The sequence below is a fragment of the Sphaerodactylus townsendi genome, linkage group LG13 (genome assembly GCF_021028975.2).
Source record: "Sphaerodactylus townsendi isolate TG3544 linkage group LG13, MPM_Stown_v2.3, whole genome shotgun sequence".
Classification (NCBI taxonomy): Eukaryota; Metazoa; Chordata; class Lepidosauria; order Squamata; family Sphaerodactylidae; genus Sphaerodactylus; species Sphaerodactylus townsendi.
The window spans coordinates 14,430,564-14,450,667 of NC_059437.1; the positions used below are offsets into that span (position 1 = coordinate 14,430,564).

General features: G+C 50.8%; 1 protein-coding gene across 3 annotated transcripts in view; it reads left to right on the top strand.

Moving 5' to 3' along the window:
• Positions 1–16,987, top strand: part of BCORL1 (BCL6 corepressor like 1) — a 33,790-nt gene extending 16,803 nt beyond the window's left edge. For 2 of the 3 annotated variants that reach the window (XM_048514558.1, XM_048514559.1), the window contains exons 5-14: positions 1,288–1,426; positions 2,446–2,526; positions 2,941–3,366; positions 6,508–6,743; positions 7,253–7,459; positions 9,915–10,081; positions 11,757–11,902; positions 13,130–13,207; positions 14,293–14,446; positions 15,538–16,987. In XM_048514558.1, the coding sequence (XP_048370515.1) occupies positions 1,288–1,426; positions 2,446–2,526; positions 2,941–3,366; positions 6,508–6,743; positions 7,253–7,459; positions 9,915–10,081; positions 11,757–11,902; positions 13,130–13,207; positions 14,293–14,446; positions 15,538–15,820 (1,917 nt within the window). In that variant the 3' untranslated portion in view covers positions 15,821–16,987. The remainder of the gene's footprint in view (positions 1–1,287; positions 1,427–2,445; positions 2,527–2,940; positions 3,367–6,507; positions 6,744–7,252; positions 7,460–9,914; positions 10,082–11,756; positions 11,903–13,129; positions 13,208–14,292; positions 14,447–15,537) is intronic. The other variant, XM_048514560.1, reaches the window with a different exon arrangement.
• The last annotated feature ends 3,117 nt before the right edge of the window (positions 16,988–20,104 follow it).

A 20,104-nucleotide genomic window follows, 5' to 3' on the forward strand; every position in this document is an offset into this window, starting at 1 on the left:
GGCTACTAATCTTGATCCTCTTTGATTTGAGATTGCAAATGCCTTAACGGTCCAGGTGCTCAGGAGCAACAGCCGCAGAAGGCCATTGTTTTCACATCCTGCATGTGAGTTCCCAATGGCACCTGGTGGGCCACTGCGAGTAGCAGAGAGCTGAACTAGATGGACTCTGGTCTGAGCCAGCTGGCTTGTTCTTATGTTCTTATGTGGTTTGATGTGGCGTTGAAGCGGTCAGGTGCCAGGGGAACACGGGGATTCCAGAGAAGGCTACCACAAGCATTTCTGCATGCCTTGGACCCACCCCCACCCCCATTTGCAACCCCTGGAGAAGGCAGGGCTGGGCAAGCCCTTAAGCAGGAGAAGCAACTGAAGGGCAGCAACCTATAGGTGCTTCCCATTTGGGGGCAGGGTGGGCCACCTGCTTTTCATTTTGGGTCTGACTTGGCTCATATTTTGGAGCAGGGAAGTGGGTGGGTGGGCAGCCCCGGAAGGTTTTAGTGGGAACTCTTTATTTTATTATTTCCGGGTTTATTTATTTATACTTTTGTTTGGATAAATGTATGCACTGTTGAAGATGGAAACAGAAAATGGAAAGGTGCCCGAGTTTGTGTGTTTTGTAAATGTAAACTATTTATTGTTCTGATTTGAATTATTTACGTTGCTTGTTGTACGACGTATTATTTATAGACTGTATTGATTATTGTATCGTGTATTGATTGTATATGTGATTTGTTGACTACGTGTAAGCGGCCCTTTGGCTGGGGTAGGGCGGGATATAAATCCGAGTAAAGACTCTTCCAGCTTTGCCAGGTTGCTTTTATCTTTGCTAGATCACAAACTGTGAGGGGGGGGGGGACATTAGAGGTGGATTCTACCAATAGAGCCCATACTGCTTTGTAGCCTATCTCTTGTTCAACCACACAGCATTTCTGTTAGGCCAGCTCTCTTCCATTCCCATTTTACAGATAGGTAGGAGCGGGTTGCCCGCAGTCGTGCACTGAGTCCATAGCTGCCATGCTTAATTTCCAAAGGAATAGATATTGGAACTCAGATCTTTCCTTTCCTGAGGGCAGTGCTCTCCAATTAGTCCAATTACTTAGCGATGAGGTTAAAGCACTCTGCAGAGGTTCAGAGGCACTCTATTGCCCCATGCATTTAGGTCTTATGATTGGCCTCTCAGTTCTGTTTGAATTGGTACCATCTGACACTTGACCGGCAGGGTGGGCTAGATCGATAGCCTGGCAAAGTGAGTACGCGCCCCTGATTGACCTGTCTCTTTTGTGCCCCCAGTGGCGGAAGCATCATGGCGACCTCCGTGACATCAAGCGAGAGAGCCTCTTGGGCTCCACAAAGGAACGCAGCAGCCTCCGAGTTAAGCGCAAGCGCCGGAAGCTGTCGCCAGGGCACCTGGGGCACAGCTGTGAAGAAGGTACAGTAACCAAATCTGGGCTTACTGCAGTGTCCTCTCCCCCAAAATGTTTTATAGCCGTGGAAGCATCTTACCCTGACCCCTTTGCCTGCATGTTTGCCAGCTCCATGGTCCTGCATTGTCGGTCCTGCATTGTGGGTGGGAGCGAGGGGTGGGGAGGAATAATACGGCCCCTGCTACTGAGAGTGAGTAATGTTAAAAGGTCAGGGCTGCGCGCATTAGGAGGAGAGTGCCTGGTCCTTTAGAGATACCCAAGGCATCATTCTAAAATTTCAGCTTTAATTAAGAAAACCAAGTTTCTAGTTCTATCTGTTTGCAGGATGATTGATTTTAAAATAGTGTGCAGAACTCTAGACGGTTGTTCAGTAAGAATCAGACCTGACGTGTTCTGATCAGAGAGGGCAAAGCCACTGAGATCTATCAAGCAACAGAGACCGCTGGCTGTGGTCATCATTAACTAGGATTGGGAGAGCTGGGTTCGAATCCTTGCCCAGCCTTGAATCAGCCACACTTTCTCAGCCTAATCTCCCTCTGAGGGCTGTTGTGAGAATAGAACGAAGGAGAGAAGAAGCACGCATACCTCCCTGAGCTCTTTGGAGGAAGTGCAGGATAAAAATAGGTAACCAAAAGGCACTTTACTTGCGTAGTTGGCATCTTCATCTCTTGTTTTTATTCAAATCTAATGCTGTTTTAGGATCATTAGATAAAGTCTACAAATCAGCTTTAGATTTTTCCTGTTTGCACTCCATAAAGGTGCTTCTGTGATGCGGCCGTGATTCCTTCATGTGCCAGCAGAAACGGGCAATTTCTGACTCGTGGAGTAATCATGGAGCTGCTTGCTGATTGCACAATCGGTTCCCGATGTCAGGTTCTTCAGCTGAGACCACACAGGCTTCTGCTTCTTCCTCACACATTCTGTTGGTGCAGCTTCCCACATAGCTAGCCAGGTGACAGTCACCATGTCTTTTTCCAGATAGCAATTAGTTTTCAGAGGTCTCTTCTTATTCTCCCCCTCCCAGCTTTTGTTGAGAAGAAAGCAAAGAACAATTTTCGGGACTTCATCCCCGTGGTGCTGAGCAGCCGGACACGAAGCCAGTCAGGTGGGTAGCTGAGCAAATGGACTTAGATCTGAGGAGAGCAGGCCTGTTTGGCTGCAGTCAGGCTGGAGAACGTGGGTAATAGTACTGTACAGGTGAGCAGGCTGTACAAGAGCATCCTCGTAGCAGCACTGGGTGCCATGTCCTAAGAAATGTAGAACAAGACAGTGACTTGTTTTAGAGCATACAGACTTCACAGTAACACAGAGTTCTTTCTCAGGCTAGATAAAAGAAGGGGGAGATTTTTTTGCCTCTTTTGCATTTTTTCTGTTGATTGTTTAGTAAAATATACATGGGGGGGTTGAATTAAAAAAAATAATCCCACCCCCCAAAAAGGAAGTGGTACCCAGGCTAAGGTTACCGTTGTAGCCTTTAACGTTGATTTGTACAGAGCGTTTTCTTTCCTTCTTCCTGCAGGAAGTGTCGTGGGGTCTTCCGCTAGCGTGCTCGGGGATTGCGACGGGGCCGGCCACGAGATCGTTCCACTGCTGTTAGAGGATGAGGAGAATGTCGAGGAAGAGAACCTGCTGTCCCTGAAGCATCGCCGGCTAAGGAAGTCTCACCGGCTCTCCCCGCACTCGGGCTGCCGAGACCGCGAGAGAGAGAGGTCTCGTTCTGAAAGGGGCGGCCTTCATTCGAGCAAGACTCGGGAGCTTCCGTGGCAAGTGGAGGCCACCAGGCAGCTGTGGTACTGCAAGGAAGCAGAGGAGGAGAGCGGCCACGTCAAGAGGAAGAAAAGGAGGCGGCTGAAAAGCCGGAAGTATCAGACAGGGGAGTACTTGATAGAGCGGGAGAAAGAAGAGCACACGAGCTGTTGCCACAAGCGGCGGAAAGCGAAAGCAGGTAACAGGAAGGCTGCAGGTGGAGGAAGGGGGCGGGGTTGGTTCAAGGCAGCGCCCCTTCAGCTAGGTTTTCCCATTGCCATTAATTTCAAGTCTGATCCTGATGTTACTTGATGTCCACATACAGGACAGACACACATTGTATTTTGATTGCTGGCCCTGGACATAAGGCATGGGAATGGTCAAGAGAGAAGAAGGAAGAGGCACTGTGGTTTGGAAACTGCTCCAAACGGCTTTGCTGTTGAGGGGGGGCGGGGTATCCATGGGGTAAGGCTCTGCTCCCCAAGCTGTAAAGTAACCACCCCTCCACCCCTGTGGAAGGGATCGGAAGAGGCCGTTCTAGGATAAGACTTCCCTGTGGTAAGCTTTTCTTCCCCTTTATCAGAATTGCGGCGACCCAAACTGCTACCTTTGGAAACCGCAAAGAAGGGGGTACAGGGAGGCCTCCGGCTGGATGCTGCCGCTCCTGTTCATACCTCTTTACCTGACTGGCTGGTTTTAGGGAAGGGATTTGAGATGCCCTGAAGTAATCCATGTTTGGAGCCAGTGTTGCATAGGTAATGGATCAGCATCCCAAGGTCCTTCTGCATGCAAGCAACCGGCATCTTTCTTGCAGTTTGTTCTATAGATTCCAGTCCTAAAAGAAGGCCCAAATTTTAAAAAGTTGAAGACACACCGTTTTGAGGAGAACGTATCAGAAGGGGGCGTACGGCGTCCTTTTAATCCATTGTCTTTTGAAGGGAGAATACACTATTTGGGCAGGGCTATTTTGTGCATGTATTTTTTTTTTTAAAGTTTGGAAAGCTGAATTTTACAACCAGTATAAATTATGCAAATATATGTATTGGCTTGCTTTGCATAATTTATTCCGCTGCTGCCAGCTGGGAAAGAGGAACAGGTGGCCGGGCAAGGAGCTACTGGGAATCCTGCTCTGCCTTCGTGACACCCTTTCCTGGCTTTCTGAGGCTTTTCTCGTTCCAGGCTTCACCCGCATGGTGTGTGGCGTCGAATAAGCTCATTTGGGTTGGAAACTTACTGGGAAATGAAAGCTGAGTTGGATTCCTGCACCCAGTCCCAATTCTGGGCTTTTGCACTGTGGAATCAGATACCCAGCCCTGACAGATGCCTCTCCAGCTTCCATTTTAAAAAAATCTCCAGTTCCGTAAGCTCTGTCGGCAACGTATTCCATTGCAGAACCGTAACGGCAACAACAACAACTAGGACATCTGTTATAAGGCTTTGTCTGTATCTGCCTCCTCCCTGCAATTTAAAGGCATAGCCTAACCTGAGTGGCAACAGCGATCGGCAGCCTGTCTCCTTTCAGAAATACTCCCCCCCCCCCCCCCGAATTATCTGAAAAGATGTTGGAAAGCTGAGAGGCCACTTAATTTTGCAGCAAGGCCCCTCACAGGCTTGCCAAAGGGACCCTGTAGTCGGTGGCAGCGAAGCCGGCCTTCACTTGCGGCCTTTGCTCCAACCCTGCCAGGCTCGGGCGAGGATTAAATCATCTGTCGCGGCGCAGAGCGTGCTGAGCCGGGGCCTTCTGGTTGTGCCAGCTGCAGCCAGCGGCCACCAGGGGGCGGGTTGCTCCTGCGCAGCTTCTGTGTTCGACTTGGCGGAAAGAGACTTTGCAAGCAGCCTCCAAGGCCCCGGAAGCTTCAGGGGTGTGGAGAGCAGAGGGAAGCCGGTCAGGGGGGAGGGAACCTGTGAAGCGGGCGCAACAAACACTTCCCTTTTCCCTCTGCGGGGTTTCTGAGCCCTGGTAGAAGTTTGGGGGGGACCCGAGTGCACAATTGTTGAGTGCCTCTCTGTAGCATCCTCTTGCATATGTGTCCTGTGAGAGAGTAGCCAAGTAGGGGCGCCATCAGGTCTGGAGAAAAACATCTGCTTAAGCTGAGGTTTAAGGAGAGGTTGTATCTCCCCATGCCTTAAAGAGCTTCCACGACCCATTTCTGCACATTAAACTTCTGTTAATGGAGTGGGACTTTTTTTTTCCTGGGCTGTTGGCAACCTGAACCCCAAAGCAATTAGGGAAAGCCTCCTGTCCTATGAAGGGGAGAATTCTTCTCTTTTTCTCATGGCTCCTCCCTGGCAGAAGAAGCTACGCTTGGTTAAAATCCTCTTCTGAGCAACCATATCAAGGCGCTTCTGAGGGAACGTAAAGGGATGATGAGGGAGAAAAACTGTGGCGCTCCACAAGGGTACCTTCCTAGTCCTTTCCAATAGTCTCATCCATATATTTCAGCCAGAATGGGACAATGTGAACTCTCACAGTATTCCCAGGGTAGGATACTGCCGAACTGTACTTCTGAGGTCCAAACAAGATGCTATGTTTGACACATGACTGCCAGGGGGGACTTGCAGATGAATGGAATTTGATGTATTGGCGAAGGCTTTCACGGCCGGTTTCAACTGGTTCTGGAGGGTTTTCTGGGCTGTGTGGCCGTGGTCTGTTAGATCTTGTTCCTAACGGTTCGCCTGCATCTGTGACTGGCATCTTCAGAGGTGTATCACAGAGAAAAGTCTGTTTCTCACTGTGTCTAAGTGAGAAGGGAAAGTTTAGTGTGGTATATTGTCCATGTCCCCACCCTGGTTTGGTTCCCACCCTGGATTGGTTCCCCACCCTGGGACATGGACAATATACCACACTAAACTTTCCCTTCTCACTTAGACACAGTGAGAAACAGACTTTTCTCTGTGATACACCTCTGAAGATGCCAGCCACAGATGCAGGCGAAACGTCAGGAACAAAATCCACCAGACCACGGCCACACAGCCTGGAAAACCCTCCAGAACCAGTCGAATGGAATTTGATTCTAAAAGGCGGAGCACTGGTTCAGATTGGGACTATGGTGCAGGAAAGGGCCTTTTTCCCTTCCCAAAATGGCCTGGGGGCACCCCTCAATAGAGCAAACTATGCTTCCAAGGGGTTTTTGAGTGAGCTCCAGAAGGCAGATCGGTTTCTCTGATACAGGAAGGCTGTTTTTAATCCCTTCTTTTTCTGTTCCCCTCATTGACTTGCATATTTGGTTCTTTCTTGGGCCCGTGGTTTTGAGCTAGGCCGCCACATTGAAGGAATCAGTCTCCAGTTCCCACAATACTCTGCGCTCTTAATCCCTCTTCCATCTGGTTTATCTGTCAGACTTCAGGTACCGGAAGCACAAGGGATCCACCCCCAGCAAAGGCTCGGAGCTGTGCCTGAGGAGCAGGCTTTCTCCAACGCTTCAAGGGCACCTGGACTTCCGCAACGGATTCCTCTTGGATCACACGGACTCGCCTCCTATTCAGGAAGTGCTAGAGAAGCCGTCCGGGAAACGCAAATGCAAAACCAAACATTTGTCCGGAATCTGTGAAGAGAAGGTACAACAGTGTGGAGAGGTGGGCTGGGAGGGATAATATTGGAGTATCTGGGTAAAACCTTTGAGGGCCTGATGTATTATCTAGGACAGCCATCAACAGACCCCTCAGTGTATTGTCGAAGGTTTTCACAGTCGGACTCCACTGGTTGTTGTGGGCTTTCTGGGCTGTGTGGCCATGGTCTGGTGGATCTTGTTCTGGTGGATGTGGCCATGGTCTGGTGGATCTTGTTCCATCTGTGGTTGGCATCTTCAGGGGTGTATCACAGAGAGAAGTGTCAGCAGTCTAGTATAGGGAGGGAAGGATTGAACAAGGCTGCAGGATGTCAGGGCACCGCAACCCTTTCTTACCATGATAAGAACAAAGCATAGGCAAATGTGTCCAAAGTGCTTAACGTGCATTCCGCATACGGCTCACAGAAACCAGTAGTTAATGGAAAAATTTTGCTTCAGAAACACACAAAGAACAAATTTGTTTTTGTTTCTCCTCCCCCTTTCCTTGGTGGATTTCCTTGTACCCACTTTTTTCAGGCCAAGGCACGAGGGAATCAGTCCAAGACGCGTTCCCCAAAGAAGTCGCAGGAGCCCTGTCCATCCAGCAAGTCACGGCAGCACAGCTCGGAGAAGACCTCAGAACCGCCCCCAGCCCCACCGGTGCCCCCCGAAGCTCGGCGTCTGATAGTGAACAAGAATGCCGGGGAGACGCTGTTGCAAAGGGCAGCCCGGCTCGGTTACAAGGTGGGCACCTTTTCTGTTGGGAAGGGGTGAGAGAGTGTGGTTCAGTGCAGAGTCATTGAATAAGCCATGGTATGTTTGTTACAAGATGGAGACTTGAAAGTCCTTGGGATAAGGTGCTCTTTTCCCTCCCCTCCTTTTCTTGTCTGTGACTAGATATTTGAAGCTAGCCTGGTTCCTTAGAAGCTGCAGTTTTGAATCAGGCCAAACAATGAACTTTGGTTTGTTTTGTCAAAGGCTTTCATGGCCAGATTCAACTAGTTGTTTTGGATTTTCCACGCTGCGTGGCCGTGGTCTGGTGGATCTTGTTCCTAATGTTTCGCCTGCATCTGTGGCCATCATCTTCAGAGGTGTATCACAGAAGGAAGTGTAACATGCCAGCCACAGATGCAGGTGAAACGTTAGGAACAAGATCTACCAGACCACGGCCACGCAGCCTAGAAAACCCACAACAACCATTTGGCTTGTTTTCTTGACTAAAAACCAAGTTTGCAACCTGTAGTCAAAAGAACAGCCCGCTAACATAATACCCAATTTTGACATTATGACTCTGGCAGAACAGCCCTGCAGGCAGTGCACTCTTGCCACCAGGATATGGAATTTACTCAACTGGCCTTCATTCCAAGTCAGTAGACCTCAAGGAGGAGTTGACCTCGTTACCTTTGGTCTAGCACCCAAATCCAAATGATAGCTTTCTATCACTTGCTGCCACCGGAGGCTTGTAGAGATAATGCCAGTTTGGATCCTTTGGAAATTAAACAGTCTCTTTTTGCCTTTTCATCAGATTAGGATCACCAAGCTTTTTCTGGCTACCTTCCTTCTACCATGGTATTTGGTGGTAAAGGTAGAGTAGGTGCAGAATAATACCAGATTCATAAAAAGCAATTGCTTGAAACTCTCCATTATCTACAAAGCAATCCGACACAGAGTTACATCCTTCTGAATCCACTGACGTCAACGGGCATCGGACAGCGTGACGATGCTTAAGATTATACTGCCAGCATGGTGTAGTGGTTAAGAGCAGGTGGATTCTAATCTGGAGAACCGGGTCTGATTCTCCACTCCTCCACCTGAGTGGCAGAGGCTTGTCTGGTGAACCAGATGTGTTTCCTCACTCCTACATTCCTGCTGGGTGACCTTAGGCTAGTCACAGTTCTTTGGAATTCTCTCAGCCCGACCTACCTCACAAGGTGTCTGTTGTGTGGTGAGGAAGGTGCTTGTAGGCCACTTGAGGCTCCTTACAGGAGAGAAAAGTGGGGTATAAATCCAAACTCCTCTTCTTTTGAAAAAAAGCCTACTGAGCAAGAAAAATGAAATGAGGATGAATGTTGCTCCCATTTCCCTCTTTAAGGGAATTGAGAGATAGATAGAGCTGTCTTGACAGTTCTTAGGCGTCAGTTCCCATCTCTCCATAACGTGCTTGAAGCCAGGGGGACTTTTTTTTCCTTCCACTGGATCACCTGGCCTCAGAATCCCAACCAGGGAAGAGCCAAAACAGACCCCGCCCCCTCTCCCCCATCAGCATCTCCATGAAGGCTGTCTTGCTATCATGCCCCAAACAATGGACTGGTTCTCTCTTCAGGGCCAGCCGAGCCCCTGTGTGGTAGAAGGTTTTAGTCTCAGGGTTCTGGGAGAGGGGAAATCATCCACAACTTGGCTTTTTTTTTGTCTGTGTTTAGCAGAATTCTTCTTCTCTTGCTGGTTACTCCTTGTTAACATATCAGTCACTATCCCCACCCCCAACCTTTGGGGAGGCTGAAAGCCAGCTAAAAAAACTTGGCCTACAACCTTTTGCCAGCCTGGGAAGGGTTATCCTCTGAGTATTAGCAGAGTGCAAATCAAGTGCAAATCAAGGAGGTGGTGATGGCCACTAACCTGGATAGCTTTAAAAGGGGCTTGGACAGATTTATGGAGGAGAAGTCGATTTATGGCTACCAATCTTGATCCTCTTTGATCTGAGATTGCAAATGCCTTAACAGACCAGGTGATCGGGAGCAACAGCCGCAGAAGGCCATTGCGTTCACATCCTACATGTGAGCTCCCAAAGGCACCTGGTGGGCCACTGCAAGTAGCAGAGAGCTGGACTAGATGGACTTTGGTCTGATCCAGCTGGCTTGTTCTTATGTTCTTACGTTCTTATGTTCTTATGTTCTTATGTTCAAGCGTGCCTTTTCCAGATCGCTAGATAGTAGCAAGCTGTCAGGTGAACAGTCATCACATCGTACCGGCAAACTAGTGTTTTTTTTTCTGAAAATACAATATCTGAGCTATCCAAGCTGCTCCTGATAAACAGAGGCAGGGATGCCAGGCCTCAAGACCGTTAAAGCTCATTCTTAGGGAACAAACTGTGGTTTGTTTGCGATGTTTGAACAAAGCCTAAGAGCACAGGGGGACGAACGAGGGCTGTTTTTGTTGCCAACCTGAGAGGTGTTTTATGTACCTGTGTGTGTTTCTGCAGGACGTGGTGACATACTGCCTGCAGAAGGAAAACAGCGATGTCAACCACCAGGACAACGCAGGCTACACTGCCCTGCATGAGGCCTGTGCGCGGGGCTGGATAGACATCCTACACATCTTGCTGGAGCATGGTGCAAACGTCAACTGCAGTGCACAGGATGGCACCAGGCAAGTCGACCTGTGGAAGGGAATGTCCATACCGAGGGCTTGAGCAAAATGGCCTGTAGTAAAATGGGTGATGGGATTTCCAGGGCTTTTTTTCCTAATGGGGTATGTAGCTTTCAGGCATCAGGTCTCTAAACAGTTGAGTACCACAAGCGCTGGACTTCATGGCTGCAGTGAGTCAAAGTCACAGTCCACGTAGCGCAGAACAGTCTATTTCGGGCAGTGGCTGTTCTGTAAGGTCTCTGGACAGGCATCTTCCCAGCTGATCGGAGACCCTTCATCTAGAGATTGCAGAGTTTGACTCGGAGCCAGTGTATATAAAAAAGCATGCATTTAGGCGCTGGACTCCTCCTCCTCCTTCTCCTGCCTGTCACTTTAAAATTCCTGCAGCTCATGATATTATTTATTAATAATATGGTGGTTGCTCAGTTACCAAGAACAGAGGAGCGGTGGCCAGTTTTCTGCATCTGAGAATGTTCAGTGTACCGGTGAGTCCGGTTAGCAGAAAGAACCGAGAGAGCTCTGTGCAGTCAGCACTGTGTGAATGCAAGAGGATGAAACTGTGTGATTTCCAGATTATTAATGACTGATCCAAACCTGGACTTTAGCAGTCAGCTTTCATTGTTTCCTTCCCACCCCAGTGCTGTTTGCTGGGTCTCTCCAGTGGCAGCAATTGGGGAGGGGAGTTAAAATAAGCTGTTCTAGGAAGGGAGAGGCGAGCAAATTCTGTTCTTTGCGCTGAGCTCTGCTTGTGCTGCTTTGAAGTGTCCTTATCAAAAGGTTCTTGATATTTTTGCCCTGGGGGATGCAGGCGGTCAAGGGAGGACAGGTGGTCCACATAGGTTTTCGTCCTTTTGGGAGCCATAGGCTGGGCTTCCTTCCTGCTTTTATCTGTTGTGAAAAAAAGACACCTGTAACTCTTGTGGAGATGCAGCAGAAAGTGTGCCCGGAGGGGCAGGGGATTCTACCCAATTGCTAACAATTAAAGCTGCTCCTGTCTTCTAGCATTCCGGTCTGAAATCCCAAAGTAGAAGAGGAAGTGTTTGGATTTATATCCCCCCTTTCTCAAAGGGGCTCAAAGGGGCTTTCAATGGCCTTTCCCTCCCACCCCCCCAGCAACAAACACCCTATGAAGTGGGTGGGGCTGAGAGAGCTCTGAAGAACTGTGACTAGCCCAAGGTCACCCAGCTGGTATGTGTTGGAGTGCACGGACTAATCTGGTTCACCAGATAAGCCTCCACAGCTCAAATTGCAGAGCAGGAAATCAAACCCGGTTCTCCAGACTAGAGTGCACCTGCTCTGAACCACTACACCCTGCTGGCTCACACATAAAGCACATATCGAATATGATAAAAACATTTTGGATGGATTTTTAAACTAATCTGACTGTTCTGCATTGTACCTTCACAGAGAGCCAGTCTGTCAGACTAGGATCTGGGTGCGAATTCCTTTTTTGCAGTGGATAGTCACTGGATGATTTTGGGCCCGTCACTCTCTCGCAACATAATCTACCTCACAGGGTGGTTGTAGAGAGGGTAAAACGGGGAAGGGGAGAACAGCAGCACAGACTGCAATGGGAAGAAAAGAGGGGGCATCAATAAATTGATGGCCACATTTCCAACAACTGTCCTGGACCTTCGTTCTGTGAAATCTGTGTTTTGCTCTTGTCTCTCGACAGGCCGGTTCACGATGCCGCAGCAAATGACAACCTGGAGACCATGTGGCTCCTGCTTTCTTATGGTGCTGACCCCACCCTGGCCACCTATTCGGGGCAGACGCCCTTGAAGCTGGCCAGCAGCGACGTGATGAAAAGCTTCCTTCACGGTAATTGTCCTGATTTTGTGACGAAATGCATATGCCCAGACGGAAAAATCCACGGTGGCTTTTGCAGAGACGCCGTCTACCTGAGATTCTTGAACTGGCATCCTTCAGAAATGATATCGAAGAGATAGAAAAAGTGCAGAGAAGGGCAACGAGGTTGAGGGAGGGACTGGAGCACCTTCCTTATGAGGAGAGGCTGCAGCGTTTGGGACTCTTTAGTTTGGAGAGGAGGCGGCTGAGGGGGGATATGATTGAAGTCTATAAAATTATGCATGGGGTAGAAAATGTTGACAGAGAGAATTTTCTCTCTTTTTCTCACAATACTAGAACCCCGGGGCATACATTGAAAATGCTGGGAGGAAGAATTAGGACTAATAAAAGGAAACATTTCTTCACGCAATGCGTGATTGGTGTTTGGAATATGCTGCCACAGGAGGTAGTGATGGCCACTCACCTGGATAGGTTTAAAAGGCGCTTGGACAGATTTATAGAGGAGAAGTCGATCTATGGCTACTAATCTTGATCCTCCTTGATCTGAGGTTGCAAATGCCTTAGCAGGCCAGGTGTTTGGGAGCAGCAGATGGCCCTTGCTTTCACATCCTGCAGGTGAGCTCCCAAAGGCACCTGGTGGGCCACTGCGAGTAGCAGAGTGCTGGACTAGATGGACTCTGGTCTGATCCAGCAGGCTCTTTCTTATGTTCTTATGGTGATGCCACGCACTCAACCTGAGACCTTCTGTGTTGCGTTGAATGTTCTCTACCAGTGAGTCATGTCCCCTCAATCTGGCACCCATGTGGGGGAGCTGTCTAAGTATACACCCTGTCTCTTTGTTGAATGGTCAGAAGGGGTAGAGGGTGGCCTCTCAGGTGTTTGAGAGCTGATAGCTGAAGGTCTCAGTCTAGGGGCATCCCTTCTTGGCCCCACCTCTTCCCTCCACCTGGTGGACTGAGATCTAAGAGCCATCCTAGTGGGCCTGTTTTCTCTGAGCATTCCTATTTTGATGGATTCCTCCAGACAGAAAACATGGGATTTGGAGGGTTACATGTGTTTTGCAGGGAGGGATTCTTGAACAGGGCATATAATTGTACCCCGTTCTTGCCGCACAGGACCTGGCCTGCAGAATCAACGTGCATTCGCCAGCCTGGTGTTTCCCACCTCCGTGGGAATGTTTCCCCCGTGCCCCAGAACACAGCGATCAGCCTCTTCACTCATTCCGTTTCCTTCTTGCAGATTACCTCTTGGACCTGCAGGGGCGATCTGACGAGGACTCTGGAGCCGCTTGGGAGTTCTATAGTAGCGCAGTACTGGGTAAGCGGAGCTATCAGTGCTGCCTGGGAAAGGAAAGGCAAGGAATGCTCGCCCTTCCCCAACCATGAAGGATTGGATTCTGGGTCCACCCATAGGAGTCTGTCTCTCACTGTGGAAGGCTCAAAAAAGAGGAAGTAACGGGGGGAGGGTGTGATATGTGAGAAATCGGCATCTCTTTGCTACAGACTTCAGGCCTTTCTCACTGTCATAAGGAATCTGTCGCTCCTGTGCTAAAGGAAGTGAGAGAGCTGATACTTTAGGGAGAAGGTACCCCCCCTCCCCCACTACGCCTGTATAAATGTTTTGCACAAGTCTTTCAAGTGGTGCAAGCTCTTCCCGCAGATTGTCCTGCTGTCCTTGCCAACAACAACCCTGTAAGGGAGGAACTGTCAGGTATCCTCCCCCATGTTAGAGCTGGGGGCTGAAGCTGAGAAGGCAAGGTTTGCCTGATGTCAGCTAGTGAGAACACGACGGAGGCAAGGCTTGAACCGGGGCCTTCCTGACGCGTAGTTCAGTCTTTTAACCATTGCGGTGCCCTGTTCTTTCCCTGTGCTTGGTAGAGAAAGGTGACACGTGACCGGGGCCTGAGAAAGGCGACATGTGGCCAAGCCCGTGTGTGCGTCTGGGAGGAAAACAACATATGGGTTGCTCCAAGAATATCCAAGTTCTGTGACCTGTATATGAAAACTGAGAAGCCCGTGCAGTTTCCAGGTTCTGCATCTCTCACACACAAACACAATGTTTAGCACTGGAAACCTTGTTTACCTGTTCCTGTAGCTTCTAGACACGTTGCCCACACGCTCCCAAACACACATCCGTAAGGAGTAGTTGCTGCTGTATCTCTCCCCCCCACCCCGCGAAGAGGAGATACTTAAGGCAAGCATGTGAGCAGCGGGTCTCCTGCTGTTTCAGAAGCCAGAGGAGCGGCTGAGCAGGGTTTCACAAAGCCCCGTGCGTGGTTTCTGAGCACGCATGTGGGAATTTGGGCCACTGCCACCAGCATTCTCTGCGCTGGATTGGGGTGTGAGTCGGGTACGGGGAAAGCGATCTCTTATGCTCCCCTTTCCCCGCACTCCTCATTTCAGAGGGGAAAGACGACATCGGCTGTGACCTTTTGCTCAACCCGCCCGGGAGCTCGGATCCGGAGGAAGACGAGCAGGAGTCGGACCGCTTCATGTTCGAGTTCTCCGACCAGCCGCTGCTCCCCTGCTACAACCTGCAGGTCTCCGTCTCCCGAGGGTAAGTGGCTGGCTCCCCCGTCGGCCGAGGAGAGTCCCGGGAAGCAGCACCCACTTCCTACACCTTTGCTGCTCGGGAGAGGAAGAGCTGCGGAGCGAGCCCTCGCCTGCAGGGAAGGGCAGTTTTAATTGGATGGCAGGCCTGACAGTTACCAGCAGGGACAGAAGGCCAAAGCAATTAGACACAAAGACCAAAGAACAGGTTTGAGAGCCGTGGGGGGAGGGGAAAGCAGCATTTGCTTACGGAGTCCAACAGCTGCCTTGCTGGGCTCGGGCGGCGCCTGCGCAGGGCCGTGCCAGCTGCTTGAGAAGGGGAAGAGGTGTTCAGACAACCCTTCGTGACCTAGGGCAGGTCCCCCAAACCAGGACAGAAGTGTTTCCGAGAGGAGGCAGCTCTGCATTTGGGAGGAAATTGAGAGTTATTGTGAAAGGCCTGAGAAAGAATTGGAGCAAGGTAGAGGTGGAGGGTGGGATCAGTAACCTATGCAAACAATAGGGGCCCGTATTGATCCACTCCGCATCATTTATTCTGCTTTTAGTATCCATGCTTGGGGAAGGCAGGAGGGGAGGGGTAGACGAAAGGAGCGGGTGTGCTGAAGTCCTGCCCGCCGCATGCTTTTGTGTCTGCAGCGTCTTAAGGCTGCGGTAGACGCTGACCGGGGTTTTTTCGAGCACGCCCCACTTCTACGAGGGTGAGAAACGCGATGCTAAAAAAAGGAAAGATCACGAAGCTGCGTTCTGCTCGCTTGGCATGCTAGTCACAACTGTGGGCGTGACGCCAGTCGAGCCAGTAATGAGGAGGAAGGGGACGGGACGGGGGACTGTGCCCTTCAGTACGTTTCACGTTTCCAGCTGTAGAGCTGGGGGATGCTCCTGAAGCATGCGTTTCTCCCCACGGAGTCCTCTTGAAGGGCAGGTTTTTGCACATCTGGATTAGGGCAAAAGGTTTCCGTCCAGGACGGGGGGTGGGACAACTTCTGCCCTGACAGTTCTTCTTGAGAAGGTCAGCGTCAGGGAGTGATGAGATGGGGGGGGAGCTGGGGCCCACACAACACGCTCTGATCCTGTCCCGCCTCGTCTTCTCCCCGCCAGCCCCTGCAACTGGTTCCTCTTCTCCGACGTGCTCAAGCGCCTCAAGCTCTCGTCCCGGATCTTCCAGGCTCGCTTCCCGCACTTCGAGGTGACCACCTTGCCCAAGGCAGAGTTCCAGCGCCAGGTGGCGTCGAGCCAAGTCTTGGCCGCAGAAGAGATCCAGGAGCACATGGTGCCCTCCTCCGGTCCAGTCACCGTAGAGACGGTGGAGCTGGTGCGCTACGAGGCGGAGCTGGTGCGGCTGCTGGGCTCGGAGGTGGCGTTTGAGGCTTGGAGCAGCTGACGGAGTCCCGGGCGCTCCCTCCCGCCTTCAGACTACATTGCGAGGCAATAAATATGACGGACCAACGAGAAGCAGCCTTCTCACGGCCGAACGCAGGGCCCCTCCTTGGGAACAACAACAGCAGCAGCAGCAGCAGGGGGATCGTCAGAAGCTGCCTCTTCCCGTGCCGTGGACTCCCGCTCATGGACCCATTGCCACCTTCGGTGGCTTCAAAACCTCTCCGTGGAACCGCATCTCTCCCCACCCTCCTGTCCCCAAAGCTCTTCCAGAGTATTTATTTAATTAGTATTTAATTTGTGGTGTTCCTTTGTTCCTGCTCAGTCTGCATCACTGTGATTCTTGGGAGGGGAGGGAGGCCTTCCTAGAGCCGCCCACCCTGGTTGGGAGGTGCTGAGGGACTGGGCCGCTGCTTCCCTCCTTCCTAGTCTCTCGGGCTGCGAGGAGGCCAGGAGCTGCCATCCCACCCCCACCCCCCGCTTTCTCGCCTTTCAGTTTTAGGGCCGCCCAGGTTCCGGTTGGGTGTGTTTCTTTCTCCCTCTCTGGCCCGTTTGTGAGATTTCTGTTTTGGCTCCAGAGTTTAAGCCTGCCACACTGGAGAGGCAACCAGAGACTGAATACAGAGCCAAAGGCATCTGGGTGTTCTCGGCTATCTCCTCCCCGGCCCCCCCCCAACACGCTTTCCCCTCCCCCTTTGTTTAATCCATTCAGGAGGCAAGTTGGTCATCCCCAGGGGGGGTCGGGGGGGGAGCGCCCACAAGCCGGAGGGGTGAGGTGGGGAGGGTTGTAGATGGTACAGTTTTATTGTACAGGTGCTAATGAGGACTGGACAATCGGTTTTCCTGGCTCTCCCCTGCGCTGCAGGGTGGGGAAGGTGGGGTGTTAAATTTTCTTCATTTGTGTTGTGTTTTTTCTCCTCCTTTCCCCTCCCCACTTAGGGAGCTGCATTGCCTGCCCCGCCTCGCCCACCCCTCCAAGGTGGCTGCCCCTCCCGGCTCCCACCTTGGTCAAAGCAGACAGCGTTTTCTCTCTCTCTCTCTCTTTTACGCCAAGGCTTTTCAAGCCTTTGGAGTATGTGTTCTGGCTGCTGTTTTTCTGATTTTTGATTTATTCTTAAGCAACAGGCTGTGGTGTCCAAAACACTTATGTACAGAAAAAACCTGCATCAGGGCTCCTGTCTCCTGCCTCGTTTTTCGTCCCTGGTGCTTTTGGTGGAAGAATGAATGATTGGGGTGGGGAGTGACTGCCTCCTCCACCTCATCTGTTTGCTAGTTAGGATGTTAAAGACCACTTGCGTCCGTCAACGATGACAGCGGCTCTGCAGGTTTTATCCGGGGAGTCGGGTTTTCAGTCTCAGCCCGCTAGGACTGCAAAGAGGGACTTGTGACATCATTCCGACCGGCTGACCAATCAGTGAACCAGCTGAGATTGTTGCTCTCATGGTACCATTTTATGCCTACCTGCTTTTTAAAGAACAAGGCAGCACCTGTCTGGTGGAATCTTGAAGGTAAATCCTGATTGGGCAGCTGCGTGTTCCTCCCTGGTCTCTTGCCCCCACCAGCATCACGCCCAGAGAAGAGCCGCTGGCCAAACAGCCTGTGGCCAGGGGACCATTTGGCTGGCTAGTCAGAAAAGCATGGCAGATGGAGATCCCCAGACCAGCCTTTTCTTTTAAATTTCTGAAAGGAATTTAACTCAGAGGGGGTGGAGAAGGCCCTCTGTCCTGTGCTCTTTTCCTAGCCTTGAATTTCATGCCTGTAACGGCAGGCTTTTTTCCTTGTGGGGCGAGACAGCAATTTTTGGAAGAAGAAGAAGAGTTTGGATTTGTATCTTCCCTTTCTCTCCTGCAGGAGACTCAAAGGGGCTGACAATCTCCTTGCCCTTCCCCCCTCACAACAAACACCCTGTGAGGTGGGGTGGGGCTGAGAGAGCTCCGAGAAGCTGTGACTAGCCCAAGGTCACCCAGCTGGCGTGTGTGGGAGTGCACAGGCTAACCTGAATTCCCCAGATAAGCCTCCACAGCTCAGGTGGCAGAGCTGGGAATCAAACCCGGTTCCTCCAGATTAGATACACGAGCTCTTAACCTCCTACGCCACTGCAGTTATAGTTAGGCAAACAGCAGAGGGGACAGTTTATTTAAAGGTGGTGTGTTGCTTGTGTTTTCAGACAACTTGGGAAATCTAGGGTGTCATGTCTAGCGTGGCCCTTTAAGTCTGCAGACCTCACTGGGGACTGCAGTGATGAAGAATCCATAGCATTACACCAGATTTGCCGCAAGTGAGGCTGCAGCAGGTCTTCCTGTATTTAACAGCGACCTTCCCACCTCTCTTGCCGCAGGGCTCACTGAAGCTTATTTGGCTGGCCCTGTAGGAACAGAGGTCGGTTTCTACATTGTACTGTCTCGCCCCCATTCTTGGTCTGTTATCAAAGACTGGAGTGGAGCCTTGTCTCTACTAGCTGGTGTTTTGGCCTCTGGATTCACAACCAGGCAAATTCTGTAGGGCAGGTGTTCAACCTTGACTATTAACTGTAACAAGCCGTGGTGAACCACATTACGCAAAGGAACATAATGTGCACCCTCTGAAAGAGGAAAGCATTAAGGGTGCATCAGGAGCAGCAATGACATAGTGGTTAAGAGCAGGTGTACTCTAATCTGGAGGAAGCGGGTTTGATTCCTCACTCTGCTGCCTGAGCTATGGAGGCTTATCTGGGGAATTCAGATTAGCTTGTGCACTCCCACACACGCCAACCTTGGGCTAGTCACAGTTCTTCTGAGCTCTCAGCCCCAACCTACCTCACAGGGTGTTTGCTGGGGGGGGGAGGGAAAGGAATTTGTAAGCTCCTTTGAGTCTCCTTACAGGAGAGAAAGGGGGGATATAAATCCAACTATTCTTCTTCTTTAGGGATGTAAACCTCATATTTAGTTTTGGGGGTACTGCTGAACTAAAAACTGGAACAGAGATTCTTTGCCTACATTGCCAAATAATGCTGTAGTGGTTCAGGCCTTCAAACGAAGACAGCAGTTGACCCTGGACTAGACAGTCACACCAAATCAACTTCCCCTGCTTTCATTAGTATTCTAAAATGCTGAAATACAGATGGGTGGGAGGTGGTTAATGCACATTTATGAGTATTCAGGGTCATTAGATCCTGCCCAGGCAGAAAGCGACAAGAGCTCGGTTGACCTTCAGAGTGCAGGAGACCACAACTGAGCGGATTCTCCCATTTCCTAACAGAAATGTGGACAAACAGAGCGGCAAAGGTCTTCCAAAGGCTCCCCACTGAAAAGTGGCTGTGAGTCAGTGGAAAAGTCTCTGTTGGGCATGCAGAAGGTTCCAATTTCAATTCCCAGCATCTCCATTAAAAGGACCAGGTGGTAGGTGAAAGACCTCTACCTGCAACCTCAGCGAGGGCGGCTAGTCTGTGTCGTCAATACTGATCTTAATGGACTGATGGTTTTATTTAGTAAATGTCAGTTTGCTGTGTTTGGTGAAAGACGCGTGAAGTAGCAGCAGAGAACGGAATGCCATTTTCTATACCTTCCTTTTGGCCCCTATGCACCCACTCCCACCTGGAAGTGAGCAATCACTGCAGGGACCCTTGGCGTTTAACAGGGCAAGATGCAGCAGCAATCAGGGGCAACAGCCTCTGTAGACACCTGGAATTCTTGGCGCACCGTCTCAGGCTGTAGAGATAGCCACCCTGGTGTAGTGGTTAAGAGCAGGCACACTGTAATCTGGGGAACCAGTTCTGATTCCCCGCTCTGCCATTTGAGCTGTGGAGGTTTATCTGGTGAACTAGATTAGCTTGTGCACGCCAACACATGCCAGCTGGGTGACCTTGGGCTAGTCACAGTCCTTCGGAGCTCCCTCAGCCCCACCTACCTCACAGGGTGTTTGTTGTGAGGGGGAAAGGAGATTGTAAGCCCCTTTGAGTCTCCTTACAGGAGAGATATAAATCCAAACTCCTCTTCTAGTTACACCAGTATATCCTCCTGACAGGGCAAATACAGCTACTGCAGATCCTCAGACCGGTGCTTCCTTGGACCTGGCTGGCCCCTTCTCAAATGGAGATAAGGTGTCGGCTGAGACGATGGCTCCTGGTGCCACCCGCTGACAGCAGCTTTGCAAAAAAAAATCAGCTGTCATTTTTAATGGACCGCTTCACATTTTCGACAAGAGAGCAGCTCCTCGCTTGGTGCGCTGTCGCCGAGGAATTCTTAAGCAGCGAGCAAAGCCAGTATTGTCGTCATCGCTGCACACGAAAGCACCGGAGGGTGAAAGGGCG